Below are 19658 nucleotides of genomic sequence, written 5' to 3'. Positions count from 1 at the left end.
TAGTGTTATATATATTCTGCTGCTCAATTCAAAGCATATTTTAAACAAAAAAATGTCAAATTAATAACATTGTTAATGAAATGTATTCTGAAAATATTTTGCATACCTGTAACTAAAACCGGTATGCAATATATGGTATAAAACAGGTATAACATGTGTTGATATCATATGTTGGTACTATTTTAAGGTTATTTTATCTTTTTTGTAGTGAGAATAACATGAATAGATTCAGGAAACATCTTGATGTTCAGAATGTACTGAATATTATCCAGGGAGATGACAGTGAGTATAAGGGATTCGGATGAAGACATTGATGACCCTGATTACACTCCTGCCAAGATAGACATGGAGGATGATGAATCAAGCGGGTCTGATTCAGATAGCGGATCAAGTGATTTAGATTTAGAAGCTGCACAACCAAACATAAACTCTGGGAAGCAAAATACAACCAGCCAGGGTAAAAAAACATTTTCTTGGAGAAAGAAATATTTTGAGACCCCTGAGTGCACATTCAAAGGGCCGAGCGTCACACCTCCAGACAATCTTCAAACGCCCCTGGAGTATTTCAGAAAGTGTATAACATCAGAAAGCAGTGTGCAAAAATCTGGAACTCAAAAGAATGCTAACACCACTGTTAAAGAAATGGAAATACTGATTGGTATCTATCTGCGCATGGGTCTGCATCAAATGCCAGGAAATCGTGCATACTGGGAAAATGACACAAGGTGTCCCATGGTGGCTGACAACATGTCACGCAACCATTTTCAGACCCTGCTAGCATGCCTACATTTCACTGACAACAATGATTTGTCAAATCGGCAAGCAGGGGATAAGTGTTGGAAGATCCGTTCATGGCTTGATATGTTTCGCAAACAATGCCTGGCTATCACCCCGGAGGAGCACAACTCTATTGATGAGCAAATGGTGCCCTTCAGAGGGACACACAGCCCAATAAGGCAGTATGTGAAGGGCAAACCCCACCCTTGGGGGTTAAAAATTTGGGCCCGCTGCTCCTCCTCTGGAATCTTATGTGATTTTGCGGTCTATCAAGGTGGCACTGGGAAAAAAACACCACTTGGCACAGGAGGTGACGTTGTGGTTGTGGTTGAGCTGTGTGAAAGTCTCCCATCAAATCAAAACTACAAAGTTTTTGCAGACAATTTTTTTTCCTCTCCAGCACTGATTGTCGAGCTTCTTTCGCAACAGATCTACTTTTTAGGAACACTCCGTTGCAATCGTTTGGCTGGTTGTCAGCTTGAAGATGAGAAAAGTCTGGATCTGTTGAAACCATGGTGGAGAAGGAGGAAAGGATGGTCATTGTCAGGTGGTATGACAACAAAGCTGTTACCCTGATCTCCTCCTACTGCGCAGTTGAGCCTCAAGATAAAGCTCGACGCTGGAGCAAATCAGACAAAGCTTTTGTGGAGGTCAACAGGCCACACATTGTGAAGGAGTACAACAAATTCATGGGGGGAATAGACCTCCTTGATGCATGTGTTGCAAGGTACAAATACCACATGAGATCACGTCGGTGGTACATCCACCTGTTCTGGCAAACCATCATGTTGGGCCTTGTTAATGCATGGTTGATCTACCGCCGTGACTGCAAACAACTTGGTGTCCAAAAGCCATTGAAGCAGAGGAGCTTCCAGGCAGAGGTTGCCACTAGCCTAATTCTTGTGCAAGCACAAAGAGGTCGGCCAACAATTCACCACACGTCTTCACCACCACCACCACGACCCAAGAGAGTTCGTGTTGGAGTACCAGATGATGTTCGCACTGACCAGGTTGCACACTGGCCTGCGAAATGTGACACGCGTGGCCGTTGCAAATTCTGCAAAGTCCTTGCAACCACCACTGTCTGTGAGAAATGTGATGTGCGTCTTTGCTTCACTGAAGACAGAAATTGCTTCAAAAACTTCCATCTGCCCTAAATTGCCAAAAATTCTTAAAATGAGAAAGGTGATAACAATGGTTTGATCAGAGTGAACAAGTTTTTTTTTTTTTTTTTTTTTACTGAGCATTGTATTGTTTGTTTGTTTACAGTTTTATTGCACAATACATTTTTGCAATGTTATTGCACTACATGCATGTTCAACATGTTTACCTCCAGTGTGAGGTAGTTATTTATTTTTATTCAGTTTGCACATTTAGGAGTTGTGAAAAAATAATCTAAAAATGTATTTCTGGTTAAACCTTATACCTGAAAAGGTATAATTTTGATATGTTACAAAAGTTTTGTTGTAAAATTGAATGGTCACAGTTATGTGGTTTTGAAATATGTGGCAAAGCAAATAAAATGCAAAAACTGTATTACTTCTAAAAAAGTTTTTTTTTATTTATCTTCCCAGAAAAGTTATAATTTTGAAAATGTTGTGGAAAAGAAAATAAACAGAAAAAAAACTGACTAAATGTATTTTTTCAAATGAGAAATAAAATCCCAATGTGACATATATGTAACATTACAAATTTATCATAAACGCCCAATGTCACATATATGTAACATTACAGATCTTTCACAAGGAGTGGTTGTATTTAAAAAACAACTGCAGAAACATGTTTTAAGTGGTCCATTTAGTCTGTTTTATATGCCCCATAATTTTCCTATAAGGGGAAATTGGTCCGGGTTCTTATGGGTTAATGCATCTTTGCTGAATAAAAGTATTTATTTCTTTAAAAAAAAAAACATTGACTCCAAACTTCTGAACAATTGTATGAATAAATAAATATAAAAAATGCACCAAAATACCAGGTTTTGCCACCAACAACACAAGAATGGAAGCATTTTTTTTTTTTTAAAGTGATAAGCTTGTTTATAATTTTTATAATACTATTCTTAATATGCATGGTTATAGGTTTAGTTGCGTTTTATTATTTTCATTTAACATGCAAATGATGACCAAAACCTAACGACCCAATCATGACCCCTTTTTGGGTCACAACACACCAGTTTTGTGTAAATTTTTTACTGCATAATTCCCATATATTTCATAGTTTTGACAACTTATTCAAAAATGAGGAAAATAGTAATGATCTAGAATGAGTAGGTGTGTTCAAACGTTTCACTTCTAATAATTATTAATACTGGAATGAGAGGGAAAGCGCAGAAGCACAAAATATATTCCCGAAATTAATGTGGATATTTCTGAGAACCAGTTATGCCTTCAGGTCTCTCTACGTCTCTCTTCATTCCTGAAACAGTGTGTTCATGCTTCTTTGAAGCAAAACAGGAAGCAGAACACAGATACGAGGATCAAAGCTGGACCTTCCTGTGGCCTCTTGCCTCCAAACTGAACCGGCCCTCACTCAACTCCTGTGGGGAATCTAATGAGACCAGAAAACACTGTACAAACGCACAGGAAAATGGCTCGTTTCCAAGGTCATGCAGGCTTCAATGCTGATAACAACACTGCTATGCCATTCACAGGCCAAGAAACCCTCTAATACCCTACTATTAATTTAGTATAAAACCCATCTGATCTCCCATTGAGCACTCAAGCAAAAACACTGACTAATTTACTGTCATCAATGTACCAATAAAAGCTGCTCTCTCGTATCATGCGTTGGAGGAAATTCAAGCTAGTGTAGTATTCAAGTGTAGTACTCTACCCAGCTGGAATATATCTCACTAAGACCATCCCACTTTATTACATACAGTTGGCAAGCATGAAGTCTGGGCTGATGAAAAGCTTAGTTTCATTAGAGAGCAGCTTTAGACAGAAGGAACTTAAGGGTAATGACTGTATAATGCTAATCTTTGTCTGGTGTGTGTAGGGTGACATTGTCAGGCAGGTTTGGCAAAGCACATGTTCCATCAGTGTTTCAGTGATTCTTTAAAATGACGGATTGGTCTCACTGAGCAGTCCGTTGCTGAAGAAGACCCTGTGATCCTCCTGTCACTCCATCTGAGAGAGTGTGTGTAAGCTTTGATCTGGGCTCTTAAGGTAAAATGATCCTCGTGGCTTCTTCCCCCTTGAGCAGATGAGTTTGTGTTCAGGGAGGTCAGAAGCTGCTCTGATTCTTAATGTCTTCCCCAGAGACGCTGCATGTCTCATTCTGCTCTCAGCATCAGTCTCAGACAAAACTTTGACACTTATTTTTACTTTTGCATGTGTAAGGACGGTGATGATCACGGTGCAAAAGACAAGTGAATTTCTCTGTCAAAAACGTTATTTTTTCATCAGACAGTTAAAGCACAATTCATTTTTTCATATGATTTAAATTGTATTTTTTTTACAATAAAGCAAGATATCAGGCTCTCATACAATGAAATGATGAATACATGCAAAAACAAGACAGAACCAACTATGTAGTCAATGCATGCTTTTTCCTTTGAGTTTTTCTATGCATTTTCTTTTATTGCATAGAAAAATAAACCTGTAGCTGTAGTTTACCCCTTTTTTGGCAAATACTTTTGTCAGATAAATACCTTAGTTTAGTGTTTTGTTCTTCCCTCATGTTTAAAATATTTAAAAATATAAAATATTTTCTTCATATTTTGATGGTTTAATTGAACTTGTAGAGTCAATGAAAAGAAATATCCCATGAACAGAATACACATAAATGTGTGTGTATATGTATGCATGTGTGTCAATGTGTGTGTGTATATATATATATATATATATATATATATATATATATATACACACACACACACATTGACCCTTCTGGATAAATATATATAACAAAATCTTAAATAAATAAATATTTGCGTCTGTGCTGAATTTTATTTGTTTCACAATACAGAAATGAGAATTTGGGAGGAAAATGTCCTTAATTTTCATGAAAAAAAATATCACTTTGTGTATTAAAATAGTGAAATATTGATTTTTCTTCTAATTTTGGGGTGTAATATGAGACATTCCTTTCTGATATTCACCCAAAAGTTCAGTTAAATAATGCACCCTAACTGGCAAAATAAAACAAATGTTTGCTTTTACATTACACTGCTCGATAAAATAATTTTCACATGAATCTCAAATTCAGATGCAAGGCTATACAGATGAAGATGAAGTTAAAATACAGAATGAACAGTAATTCATATCAGGTCAGGAACTGAGTTTGCAACGTGTTAACTACAGTATGTTGTCAACGTGTCCCGACTTCACGTGACTTAAAGCCTCAGGAAACTGAAACAAGACTCTGACTAAACCCTGAGCTGAAAACGCATCATCTCACCAGCTCTAAGTCTTAATTACACCGCCCATGCAATCCAAACTATCACACACATGAGAACCACATGAAAGGAGCCACGTCTTTATGCCTGCATCTCACAAACAAACCTGATCTGGATATGTTGCTTTCTTTTCATGGTGACACAGCAATCTGAAGTCATTTCCTCTTTGACATCCAAAACAGTTATTAAAAAGCTACAGGAGGCATTTCATTAGTGCTTGGCCTTGAGCAGGGAGGATAACCTCGTTTTTCATTTAAAATCAGACTTTTCATGATGATGCTTTACAAGTCTGGCTGCTTTCCACAGTTCTGGTTGCCTTCATTGTCATCTTTTGGGAGTCTAGATCGTGTGCAGACATTTCTGGGGGTCAGAAATCTATCCGTGTCTTCAACCATTGAACTGACGGTTTAAATGAGCATAAAATATGTAGGATGCAAACTTTAAAAAGTTACTGGCTCCCTGTAGGGCTCTGTTGGTCTTTATAATGTCTATTTATCTTGATAATGTTCAATCCATCATTTCAGACCTGTCCTGCATTAAATCAAGCTCATCTGATCAACTCATTTCTGGTTTTGCGGTTCGGCTGAGCAGCTGCTCCAATAAAATGTGGGGCCAAAATTCGCTGCCAATGAATTTTGCCAAGATTATATGCTTCATTTTCATCCTTATTTCTTCTTTGTAACCGAATTCACTCGCATTGATTTTGGACTCACCAGTATTCCTCAGTGGCTCCTCCATGGTCATAAATGGGCCCCTCCAGCTCACGAGGCCCTGGAAAGATGCTCTCGTGATGGATAATAATGGTTTTGATGAGCTCGTTTACATGTGCCTGGCAGGAGACTTGGTCATGGCCCTCTGGCACAGACATGAGTGTGGGGCCGAAGCAGATAGCCAGGTTGTAGGGGTCCATCATGTTATCGTCACTATACTGGGACAGACTAGTTAAAAGAGAGAGAAACATAAAAAAGAATTAACCAAAATATAGGAATGTTAATTGTTAATTCATTTGTTTTAACTAAATATTTACTTGAATTTTGAGTTCATATTTTAATAACAACACCACAAACATAAAAAATAAAACAACAAAAATATTTTATATCCTTTTAGTAAGTGTTTTTTTTTTTATTTTAGTAAAAAAAAATATAAATAATAATTAGCTTTCCATCCCCAGGGGTTTGTGAACCCCATTTTGGGAAAGCCTGACTTAACGTATGTCACTATTTGCTAAGAAAAGCCTGTATTTTTGCAATTATTTTTGCATTTTTCGAATGCTGTGTCAAGTTTCAAAGTAATTTTCAAACTTTAAAAAGACAATCTTGTTATGTCTGTGTTTTTAATGAACCTAAAATTACGTTAGATGAGGGATACTGCTCAAAAATGTTAAGATGGTACTTGCATTGTTCCAAAGGTTAGAAAATTTCATAATAATTTAATAAATAATATAATTTAATTAATAAAATGTATTTATTAGTTAAATAATTACAAATAAATAAATGCATTGAATACAATTGAGAATAGATACATTAAATGCATTTCTTTATTACAATTGAATAATTAAAAAAATACAGTTGAGATTTGATGGTTTGAAGTATACCAAATATCAAAAACTTTAAACAAAATATTAGTCATACTATCCATAAACATGTTAAACTGATCCCTGATTATATGACCATTCTCATGGAGAGACCGGCTCTGCTGGACTAATGTGAAAAACAGACTGAGTTCCAGATTAGACTCTATCTACACTTCCTTACGACAGCTCATTTATCATGAGCCTAAGCCAGCTTCCTCCCATTTATGTGTGTCTGTGAGACTGCTCTGAATTGTAACACTCTTTTAACTGTCCGCCTTCTTACTTAATAGGATGTCCATTTAATTACTGAAAACTCAGATGTGTCCACAAAGTGGGGATAGGTATCGTTATTTGTATGTGTGTTTGGGTCGAGGGGGGGTTGGGATAAAAGCAGTAGGGTCACATAAACATCCACATGGAGAGGCTCCAAGCCAAATTTATGAGCACTGTCCTTTCCAGACAGTTACAACTGCACAAGCGTCTCCAATTACCCTGCCTTGTCCTGCAAACGTCTATACCATCCCACTTGATGTGTTTTTGTGAGTGTATACCATGCATACCTTTGGACGATGCACACCATTTGGCTGTAACGCAGGCCAGAGCGCATTAGAGAGAGCAGCAGTTCTTTAGAGACCTATTCTGGCACCTCCACTGACTTTTATGGTGGAGGAAAGATCTATCGGCCATAGTGCAAACAGAGAAGCCATTCACTGAGGGCTACAGACATCCAGCATGGGAGCACTAATAGGGGCTTGATGGCGACACCATACCTCAACATACACTCGCTTCCCCCTTCTGGCTGTGATACGAGGGCTGGAAAGGGTTCAGATGCTTTAAGAAAATCAGACACGCCTGCGTGCATAACAGCGGTCTGGAGTAGAAGCTAAGATCGTGTTGTGGTCTGGAGGGTCTTTCAAAAGGACCACAGGGTGGAAAAGAGTGTAAGAATGAGAGGCAGAGATATGGAGGGACGGTTCCAAGAGGCTTGAGTGCTGTAGCCCTCAGCTGAGGTTGGGTATGGGCAAATTTTCTCTTTTTGGGAAGAGAATATTTACATTTGTAGTAAAAAGGTCTAGTAAAATGGTAAGTTTAGATTGCATATGAGCTCTTTGTACGTTGAGGTAAAGTTAGCTGTAATACATCACTGGAAAATGGCACTGGGTTAAAGGAAACGTTCCAAAATAATTCTGTCATCATTTACTCACCCTCATGTTGTCCCAAACCGCTAATTTTATTTTTATTCTTTTATTCACTGAAAAGCTCATATCTTCAGGGATGCAAACTAATCAGGGGTAAAAAAAAGGGGGCATGCAATCCCCTAAATCCCCCTAAAATGTGGATTTCCAGTTGATTTTTAGAAGGAGGATAAAGGGAAAAACGTACTCTTGACTCTCTCTCTATATATCCAGCATTCATTTTCATTATATGGAAAAGAGCATCTGGGCAGTAAGAAAGTTTGTTTTCCTGGCTGTAAGAAAGTCATACGGGGTTGAAAGGACATGAGTGGGAGTTAATGATTGTCATAGCCCTTGTCTTGAGTTGAAATCACAGACAACCAAAAGAACAAAATGACTTTAGGGGAAACATGCAGAAAGAGCTTTGATCTGTGGAACTCACTGGTTGAGGAAAGCAAACAGGTATCTCATGATAAGCAGGGTGTTGCTGGGTATTGACAGCAGGACTTTGTGGATGTGGACAGCTCTGTCCTGGAGGTTCTCCATGGCTGGAAAAAACAACATGAACAAGACATGAGTTCATTTAGGACAAAAGCTCCTCCATTGTCTAATCTGGTAAGTCTGGTCTGCGGTACGCACGTGTACTGTGGGTGTAGGAAATAAAGCGGACACTCACAGACACAGGACATTAGGTCATGGAAGACTTCCTTAGGAAAGAGGGCGTTATCCAGGCCTCTGAAGTAGAGCTTTAACACTCCAGCGATGGAGTCCATATCGTGATCATTCTGGTCCCCAGCCAGCGGATCCTCACCTGGGACACAATGATGGAGAAGACAGTGACCCATTAAATAATACAAGTTTGATTTGAAATAGACAAACGAAGGCTCAGCATGTGACAGTCCGGATAGACTCACCTCTTTCAAAGGCGTTCTTAATGTCATTGACTTCCACCTGGGAGCCAGACACCCTGAATATCCCCTCGTGATGGAGACCTGTACAGACACAGACATGACGTTATGGACACATAATAGACAGGAAGTCCTTTGTTGGTTTACTCAACCTGACGTGGTTGTTCTTCATAGTAGACACTGATATAATCTTAAAATTGAAGCTGACCCTACAGCACAATGGCAAGAAAAAAAAAAGTGTTGAGTTGAGTTTGCTGTCTGAATTGAACTTGATTGGATAAAAAAATAAAAAAATATTAATATATAGTAATTAGTTATTTTAATTAGAAAAAGTAAATAGTAATTATAAATTATTACAAATCAATGATTATTATAAATAAATAATTATAAATCATTTCTATTGTGTTTTAAAATAATAAAACACATCATGACAAAAGTAGCCCGATTCACAAACTAATGACTCTTATGAGCCAGTTTTTTTTAAATGAATCACTTTAAGAGACGCAAGTTATTGTTTATGATGAGTTACTACTGAATAAGTCAACATGGTTACTGAAGTATCCGACTAATTTGTGTATATGACAACTTAGACACTTAAAGACACACATTCCAAAAAGACAGGATTACCACAACATTTGACCAATGAATATCCATAAGATTTTCCAGTCATTCAAAGATTGTTTTTAAAATACCATTTTATAAAATCAAAAGTAATTTCTAACCAGTTAAATATTTTAAGCAGACCATAACCAGAAAAATGTATATTCACTAGAGACTTTTCCATGGATTTATTCACTTCAATTACTTTTCCAGGTCTGCAAATCAGTTTTAAAATTCCCTTGATATTTCCATGACATTGGGAACACTGGTAATAAATAGTATAAGATTTTTTTATTATATATATATATATATCTTAAAAAATAACATTATCTTGTTTAGTTTTAATTAGGACGAAATAACAATGAATCCTCTGATGCCAAAAAAAGAAGAAGAAAAAAAAAACACTGGATAGTGTGAAAGGAATGGAAGAGGTATATACTGAAAATAAATGAAGTGGAGCAGAACACTTTGTTTATTTCATCAGGTAAAGTCCAGAGAGTGACACAGCAATAGTGCTTTTGGCAAGAAAAGGAGAGAGAGAGAGAGAGAGAGAGAGAGAAAGAGAGAGAGAGAGAGAGAGAGAGAGAGAGAGAGAGAGAGAGAGAGAGAGAGAGAGAGAGAGAGAGAGAGAGAGAGCACACCGTGTCGACTGATGAAGCGAATACAACTCTCCACCATCAGGGGAATGATTTGGCTGGACTCCTAAGAGAAGGAAAGAAGAAAAAAAAATAGAAAGTAAGATATGAGAGAGAAAATATTCAGGTCTGTTCAGATGATTCTGGGGGAAGGGTGGATGGGGGGGGACCTTTCTGAACAAGGGTCTCTGTTCCTCGGCACAGGACTCAAATAATAATAATATTTGCAAAAGGAGGCAAGCATCAAACAGAATTTAGAAGGGATGAATAAGCAGCACAGTTTGAGCCATGGGGGAATGGGGCAACGGTTGCTAGGAGACAGCTTCTCGCCACAGCTTCCTTTTGTTTATTTGGGTGAACAGGAAACGGCTAAGCGAAGCGGAATTTGGGCCACGTCTGGCCTGAACTACTCCTCGGAGATCATGCTCATATACTTGCTTACATGAATATAAAGCATTGCAGGGCTTTTTTGTATTAATTTTTAACTATAAATCTTATGTTTATCAAATCATTTGACTTCTAACCACAGAATATCGCTCTTATATCATTATCCTTCACTAGAGGGCGACATGGACATTAGGTTGGTCAAATGAGGGGATGCAGTGGGTCCTTTTGTTCGTTCACCCATACTGTAAGGTGGTAAACTCCTGTAGGGTTTAAGTGGTAGGACCTGTATGCTAAATTTATCACACTGGCCTGGTTTACAAATTTATCCCACTGCCACGAGCACAATGATTGCGGGGTGGCACAGGCATATTACTGTTATATTACTTATCTTAAAGACATGCATTAAACAAAATGTACACATTTACAGCAAAATATCACATGGAAGTGTATACATAATTATACAGATACACATCTAAGTAAGTAGGGTTAGGAATGTTTTGTCTCGCACAGTATATGCATTTCAATAACAATAATTATTATTAATTAATTACAAAAAAAAAAGAATGATTATGAATTTTTGTGGATAAATCCAGCATTGTTTGAATAAGAATCACAATGCATCAGTTAATCCATTGATGATAAATACCTGTTTCCGCAGAGTGGAGTTCCTCCGTCCGCTGATGGACACGAGAAAGCAGGGGAGAGAGAGAGAGAGAGAGAGAGAAGTTCTGTCATTACGATGGATCATTTTCCCTCAAACTGCTCTAATTTTCCTCTGCATTCACTTCATAACCTGCCTGTGGCCATTAGACCAGTAGAAATTACCCTCCTGAGAAAGATCCTATTTTAATACACTGGATTTAAACAAACACACACAGTCAGGTTTTCATTAGTTTTTGTTGTGAAAGCACTTGTTTTGTGTCTATTCTGTGAACTCTTGTTTAAAGGTCCGTTCCCATTTCCGTACTCCATTATAACTGGAGAGTAAATCACCTTGCCCTGGCCTCAATAAATAAATCAGCAGATGTGAATAAAAGATGATTATGTCTAGACAAGATATTCATCTATAAATGGCCTTGAAACATCTGCATGCGTGCTAAATCATTTCTTGTGCGTAAATGGTTTACGTCTTGTTTGTGGGTTTCCCACAGCACTCACCTGGCGAGGCAGTAGTCGGTCTTCTGACCTGAAGGTAGAGATTAAAAAAAAGGAAAAGAGAGAGGAAAACCATTAGAAGGAGGCTGAATGTGTGAGGAAGAGGCCACAGCTGGAAATGGTTTCCTATGGGAATAAAAAACTCATCCCGCTTCTTGTCTGTGCTGTAACAGAGGAACTTCCTGTGGGACGTGACCCTATATCCACATATTCCCTTCCAAACACATTCAGCGGCATCACAGCGTGCTATTTTCCACATGTAGTTTGACTCAGCAAATGACAAACGTGCAAAAGACATCAATGAGCTAATCTTCTAAACCACTTTGTTTCCCTCAATCTGTGCTAGAACACTGGGGATGCACACACTGTACCCACACCATTTCACACCGAAGGCCGGATTTGAAAAAATGAGTAAGACAGCCTGTGAATAACTAAGGTGTTTTAAATTTAATCAACAAATTCAATAAACGATTACATTACTTGAAATCTTTCAGTGGAGGACGATCCTGGTGCTCTGAAGAAAACGCGAGTGGTGTTTGTCAATGCAAAACTCATTGCTATAATGCTGGAGTCGATTATCAATAATGATTAATATCGTATATATTGAATTATACTTGCTATTTCCTACAAAATGTTCCATTTAGTTTAAATTTGCATCTAATGCTTATTAAAAAACACATTTAATCTAATAACACTGTTAAATGTTATATTTAGAAAATCTTAAAATGAATATTTTTTTCATATTGTACATTATAATGTCGAGCACCAAATCAGCATATTAGGATGATCTCTGAAGGATCATGTGACACTGAAGACTGGAGTAATGGCTGCTGAAAATAGAAAACGGTTATTTTAAATTGTAATAAAATTGTTTCACTATATTATGATTTTTCTGTATTTCAGCTTTGGTAAGCATAAGAGAAATTAAAAAACACCAACAACAACAACAACAACAAAAAACTTACTGACCCCAAACTTTTGAACAGCAGTGCTATTTATCAGGCCAAAATGTTAATATCAGCACTGGAATTAATAGAACTGTGCAAGTTCCAATTGGGGGAGAAAGTTCATATATTTATAATAATAATGTACAAAATTATTACTTCATATCAAAATGATTAAATCATCTTTCCGACTGCACTAGTCTCAGCTAGCGCTGGTTATTCCTCGATAGAGTAATCAACACCATTACTCTCTCCATCATGCATAATTATCGCTTCGTTATCATCAGTGCCATTAGTCTGATTCTCTCAGTTTCATTTCCTGTTCACTGGCTGTCCTAACTGACTGGCTGACAGTTCTGTTCAATCTGGAGGAATGAACGTGGGAGGTACATCAGAGTGAAAAACACTCCAGGAAATCCCCGCTGTGCTCTTCTCTCTTCAGATTTATTTTCTCGGCCTTGTAGCATGGCACATGACCTTTGACCTCCACCATCAAGGCCTGCCAATAAGCAAGTGGATAAGATCATGCTATGGCCCAGAGGACAGTACTGGGCAGCACTGGCCTGTTAAAGCTTCAGGCTCTCATGAGACTGATGACATCTGTACCATTCTCAAGCTAACACACACACACATGGTCAGCTCAGTACCCTCTCTGCCTGACACTGCAACATCCCACACATGTGTATTACCCTATCCTGCCCATCATTTTTTATTATTTTTTTATTTAGTGCTACAGTATTAGTCCAAGAGCCCATTATTCACTCAAATGATTCATTTAAAAAACGTACTCATTCAATAACGAAACACAATGACTTTCTTTATGAGTGAGTCAGTTGAATCATTCACTTAACTGATTTATTCAAAAACACTGCTTTACTTCGGTATAAAAAAGTGACTAGGTATGTTTACATGCACTAATTTTCATCCAATCCAATTTCAGATTCTGAAAGTTCTTTTTATATGACCCCTAAACCTTTCAATATGATTCACATATTCACATATGATTCACGCAGTCGCTGCATTCAGAACCACCGTGATAATCCCACCAAAGCTACATAGAGTATAATTGTCGTTTTTTCCTTGATTTTTTCCTTGATGACGTAAAAAGATAACTGACATGTGACGCGTCAGAAGAGCTATTTTAGCACGTAAAAAAATGTATGTAGAGATATGCATTGCGGCACTGTGCATATGCCCAAGGTATTTCGGACTAAGAAAATAGTTGGATTCAGGCATTTACATGCTTGTTTATTTTTCAGGTCTACACCATCCAATCCTATTGAAAATTCAATCTCAGCCAGATCGATTGAGGTGTTTACATGAAATATTTTCAGTCTGATTGAGTCATCAACCTGATCACTAACTGATTATTTGATTGCATGCAAACATAGCTACTGTATTTATAAATGAGTCACACTGAATCATTTTCACAACCAGTTCTTCAAAATACTGATTCATTAAGGAACAAAACAACACAAAACAACACTACTTCTCAAAGTGTTGCTTTGAGAAGTACAATGGATGATTCTCCTTTGACTTCATTTTGAACTATTCACAGCAAAAAGCAACTGATACTGTCTAAAATGCAAGTTACTCAATATCAATGTTTTGCTTATTGAACTGCTGTATAAAAGCAATATTACACCCACAAGATTTTATGACTAGTTTTTTCCAATCGAATCCCCCAAAACACATGCACACATCACTCGAGAAAGATTACTCACTTTCTCCCAGAGTCTTTTGGATCAGTTCATGTTTAGCCTGTAGTTTGGTGATGAGGTTCCTGCCCTCCAGAAACTCCTTCAGTTTCTGAAACAGTAAATATAAAACATATAAACTCGAGCACAACTGCAAGATCATCTCAACACTTATGAACAAACACTGTTGAGAAATTTCATTTGTATAGCTATTAAGTGAGCAGTACAATCAATCATCCTTCCTTTTCTCGACTTTCTGGCAAAGAATCCTTCCTCCACCCATTTCAATTTGCTGTGTAGTGTTGAGACTATACATCTTGTTGGCGTAAACATTAATTTCATATCCACTGGAGCACAGGGAGACACTGGATCTATGTGCTCTAATAGCTTATGGCTCTTTGGGGGCGAGAACCCTGACCTGATGGAAACCTGACAGCGGAGAGACAGATAGAGGGTTCAGGAGACTGATGGAGAGAAACCTGAACTGCGGAGCGAATGGGTGGGTGGACAGATGCTTACAATTTCATCATTCATATATCACAGCCATACCAGCATAACAGTCATGCAGACGCAGGAAGGATAGCCAAGATCCATGCACTAGTGCTTTTGGCAGAGAAATAGACAAACTGAATGTATATAGGGAATTAAAGAGAAAGAGCGGAGATGTGTAGGGGAGGAAAACATCAGGTTATGACCTGATGAAGGGGATGTGCTAAAACAGCTTGCACAACATCAAGTGACAAAACCAAACCTCTGCTTGCTAATCTTGTGCCTTCATTGATCATATTGATAATATTCATTGATTTTCATATTAGACCAGAGTGAATGGAAAATCATATTCTTACTATCCTCTTGTTCTGAATTTTGTTTAGAATTTTTCAAAGCAGGTTTATTTCAGAAAAAACTATTTATGTATAGACACAAACAATCATTTTTGTTCATTTATATACTGTATATACATACACAGTTTGATTGAAAAATATAATAAAATAAATAATAATATTATAAAACCCCCAAAAATCTAGAATATAAAATAAAATAATTTAATAATAATATTATTTATTATAATATTTTTTTTTCGTATTAAATGTTTATTTTAGGGGTTTTGAATTAGATGTTTGAAACTATCATTCAAAAATTATTATACAAGAAACAAGAATTAATTTAGTATTTATTTATTTTAATTTTTTTAAATCTTAAAATCTCATAGTTACTGAGACACATTCATGTTGACAACGTGTTACCCCAGTCTTCCCTATAAACTCGCCCCGAGGTGTTTTTTGTGGCTCCCAGGGCATTGCTATGTGACTGAAACAGCATTCTGGGTATTTTGTAAAAAGAAGAAATACCTCTGTAATGTTATTTGTGGAGAATTTCAATGCAACATTGTTTCTTGTTTCTACAAACAAGGACAGATCAATGAAGAGCATTCATCTGCACCAGTCTCCTCTAATTGCTGTCTTCTTAATCAAAGGCTTCTTAAAAGACTCTGATAGAGAAGAAAGGACATTAAGCTGTATCTCAAACATTCAATTACTTATCTTTCCTCTCATCACCCTTCCTTTCCCATTTCTCTTTTCTCCTTCTATGCTCCCGCAACAGATTTCCCACCGTTCAATCCACCATACCCTTTCTTCAACTGTGTGACCTCATATTTAACTGGTTTCTCTCCCTCTCCATCTCCATCTCATTTACCGTGAAGTAGAACTGTTCTGTCTCCTGCTGGTTGGCTCGTCTCTTGGCTAGGCTGGGTTTGCTCATGAAAGACTCGGACACAGTGGACTTGACTGACTCCATTGAGTTACTGTGGTGAAAACAGTCAGTCACATCAAAGTCCTCAATGGTCACCATGTCCTGGATGGTCTGTAGAGTGGCCTCCATCGTCTTCTTCACCTATTTCAAACAGAATATGTGAGCGAAACAGCAATTTCTCCAACTGTAATCAAGATATCAAGACATTTCATTTCCTACACAATAGTGCTCTGCATTAAATCCTTTTTGATTGGTATTTTTGATTTATTTTTCATTAAAAATATCAAAAAATCCTTTAAACGAGTAATATGTACTTGAGGAGCAAAATTTCATAAGATATTGAGACGTTTTACCCCACTGGCTTTTTGTATTATTTATGAGCATAAACCTCACTACATTTTGGCAGATTAATATTTTAAAATAAGAAAAAAGAAATTTGAAATAAGACTAATAAACTAAAATAATACAATTTTAAGTAAATTTGTTGTACTCTCATAAATATGTTTAATGGAAGACAATTCCAAAATGCTGATTAGGTAAATTATATTTTCCAGTGCGAGAGAAACTAACGTTCGGTGTTTGGCTTCTTAAATATCACAAAAGTCTGTGTACAGACAGTATAGAAATCTGTGGAATAAAGAGTAAAGATGTGTATATGTGTACACAACTCTTGAAGAGATGATTGCAATTTAATCTCAATGAGTACAAATGTATAGGCCTTGTAAGTTTGCATACGTTATGTATGTAGGCATGTGTTTTTCAGTGCCTATATTTTAGTGACAGTATGTATATGAGTATGTTTCTTGTATTTATTTGGTCATATGTACATCACCTCTTCATTCTCTATCTTAAGTGTGGACAGGCGGGACAGTAGCTGCTGGCATCTCTGGATCAGCTCAACCTGCACAGGCTGCTGGGCACACATATGTCCCACCTGACGGAGAAAGAGAGAAGAAAGAGCTTGAGAAACACAGAATGATGAGGAACTGAAGCAAAACCATCTCCAGCAGTGATCATACAACTAATGTCCTCATGTGCTCCGAAGAACAGATTGACCCGAGCAAGCCTCTATCTGCCGCTCTCGCTCGCTCTCTTTCATGATCTCTGTCTTTTCACCCCTAACAGCTGGGGAACATCTTGCTTACTTCGGTCCACCCTCTCCCTAAGGGTTGAACACAAGACAGGGTGCTTGTGCACTGGGGAAAACCAGCTGCTCTGTTTATCACACACATACAAACATCCAGGACCCTGATGCAAGGTCAGCTAAAAACAAAAAAACAGCACCTTAAAGCTCAACACAGCAGTTGTTGAATCAACTGTTGATTGATTTAATAAGGAAAAATCTAGTCCAATTAAAAACGTTAACTTTTAGGAGAGCTGTAAAGTAGTGTACTACATGTAGTGTGTAATTTTTTTCAATGTTAAGATTCCTCCTCTTATCCCAGTTTAATATTCACACTGTGTTCACCCAACCCTAACAAGCCTAATGACAATATATAATAATACAGGGCTAAAGCAACAGAGGTCTCTCAGCAGGCATGTCTGTCACTGTGCAACACTTGATTCAGAAATGCTTCATTTCTCTAGAAGTGTCTGGGTTTGTCTGGACATGCAAGACAGTCTTGCAAGAGTCTCATGTAACAGAAGGACACATCCTCTCAGAGAGACAACGCTGATCGTTGTAGCATGTATTAACAAGTGATATTTAGTAGAGCTGATCATCAAGATTTATGATACAGTATATTGGAGCAAAAGCATTTGGCAACAGTAAAGCTGCACTCACTTGCTTAAGCATGTCTGTGTGTCATTGTTTACACACAGTGCGACTCTGCTGTTGGTATATTGCTTGGGGCATGAAAATAATTACCACCTCTGCATATTCCATTACTCCATTTCACCAGTGTCATGTCTTAAGCAATAATAAATCACACCAACTGACCATATCACCCATGTGAGACTGGAAATCGAAGCGCATCGGAGGGCAAAAGACGTTGTTGTAGGTCTCCATGAGCCTTTGTTTGTCTGCGTTGGCCTCTAGGTTCTCTACAGCATTTTCGATGGTCTCCAGACCACTGTGCTTGGAAGTCTCAACGTTAAACTCAGCCGAGAGGTAGGTACGCAGTGCACGACTCAGGCTGGCATGGTAGCCTAGGTCACAGCACTGAGAGAGGGGAAGAAAAAAAAGGGCATTTGGTTGGTATTTCAAGCTGCAAATGGAAAGGCAGTTAAATCAAGAGTAAAGCACAACATTTATGCATTTGGCAAAGACTTTCATCCAAAGCAACATAAAGTACATTCAAGTACTAAAAAATAAAAAAATATAAAATAAAAAAATATGAATATTATTACAATTATTAAAGGAGCTGTATGTAAGAAATGTATTTCAATTAATCATAAAATGGCCCTGATATGTCACTAGACATTAAGAAATCATGTTCATTTCAAATACTTATATCACTGACAACAGTAGTACGGCCAGGATATTGTCATTTAAAAAGTGAAGTTGCAGCCCTCAACTGATGTTGATGTTGTCATCTTGTGTTTTGGCCTGAAGCCCCACCCTCCACCTATCTACCAATCACGAAGTCAGTAGTGTTTCGGCATCCGGGTTGCCAGCTCTGCTCTAGTTACCACAGCTGCAGCTCCTTGTAGCAGCCTACCTTCCTGCTGGATCCTGCAGCATATCTGGCAACCTCGAGTCAGGGGGGAGGGGGAGGGGATACACCGCTCTACAAGTAATTTGAAAGTGATTGCAGTACCAGTTTTGGCCACAATCTTACATACAGCTCCTTTAATAATAATAATAATAATAATAGTCTGACCTGAAAAGTCCCTCTGAGTAAAAAAAACACTTTTGTTAATTAACCAGTACATGGTTACAACTTCCACGCTCTGATTGCTTCAAGTGAAAGACCGCTCAGACTAAATCCATCATCCTCACACAGAAAAGAGGACGTCGTGTTGTGTGGGCCCCTGTGTGCCGCAATTGAGGGTAATATGAGGAGGAGATTTCACCACTTTCAGGGTGCCTTGATAGGAGTCTGATGCTGATATGGTGGGACAAGTGGGCCCTCTTGCGGTGCTCACACAAGGGGCTGCTATAGGTCTACTTTCAGGGTCACACTCGAAGAAAGAAGCCCGATGTGGCAGCACACTGTCAGAGGGAATTACTACATTGTGGGACACTCTATCCATGGGCTTATTCAGGGCACTACATTTAAACGTCCTTTCAGCCAGGGTTGCACAGGTCATAAAAAAGTACCAGGGTAAAAAAAAGTGTGCCGGTTGGCTCTCACATGATTGGAAGCATAATTCCTGATGCTTTACTGCATTTGACATTATCACATTGACATGTTTCATTCTGTAATTTTTCTATACATCAAATTCAGATGGGTTGTTAGTTATTGTAAAGTTATTCGCACTTTCTGAATTGTGTAATTTGATTACTTAATAATTGAATTAAATGTTTTTGCAAAAATGAAAAGACACTTATAAAAGCATTGACTTTAATGCAATCATTTCTTGTGCATTCTGATGCAGTCAAAGAAAAAGAAAATTTGTGTGACTGCTCTAGTTTCATTTCATCATCTGCTCCAAGCTTGTTCATTTATAATATTTTTCAGGTATTTGTTTAGCATAAGTTTTTAATTACCCCT

At 37.8% G+C, this 19658-nt stretch overlaps 1 protein-coding gene across 3 annotated transcripts in view; it reads right to left on the bottom strand.

Moving 5' to 3' along the window:
* The window catches only part of srgap2 (SLIT-ROBO Rho GTPase activating protein 2), a 99137-nt gene that overhangs the window by 7454 nt on the left and 72025 nt on the right, over positions 1-19658 (bottom strand). For all 3 annotated transcript variants that reach the window (XM_084101558.1, XM_084101560.1, XM_084101559.1), the window contains 11 exons: positions 17942-18163; positions 16835-16936; positions 15946-16143; positions 14278-14362; positions 11613-11640; positions 11101-11131; positions 10074-10134; positions 8839-8916; positions 8601-8735; positions 8367-8472; positions 5890-6114 (listed from right to left, as the gene is read on the bottom strand). In XM_084101558.1, coding sequence (XP_083957684.1) covers positions 5890-6114; positions 8367-8472; positions 8601-8735; positions 8839-8916; positions 10074-10134; positions 11101-11131; positions 11613-11640; positions 14278-14362; positions 15946-16143; positions 16835-16936; positions 17942-18163 — 1271 coding nt within the window. The remainder of the gene's footprint in view (positions 1-5889; positions 6115-8366; positions 8473-8600; positions 8736-8838; positions 8917-10073; positions 10135-11100; positions 11132-11612; positions 11641-14277; positions 14363-15945; positions 16144-16834; positions 16937-17941; positions 18164-19658) is intronic.

This window comes from Abramis brama (assembly GCF_963993115.1).
Source record: "Abramis brama genome assembly, chromosome: 23".
NCBI lineage: Eukaryota > Metazoa > Chordata > Actinopteri > Cypriniformes > Leuciscidae > Abramis > Abramis brama.
The sequence above is the reverse complement of the archived record's forward strand: the minus strand, read 5'-3'. Positions and strand labels throughout refer to the sequence as shown.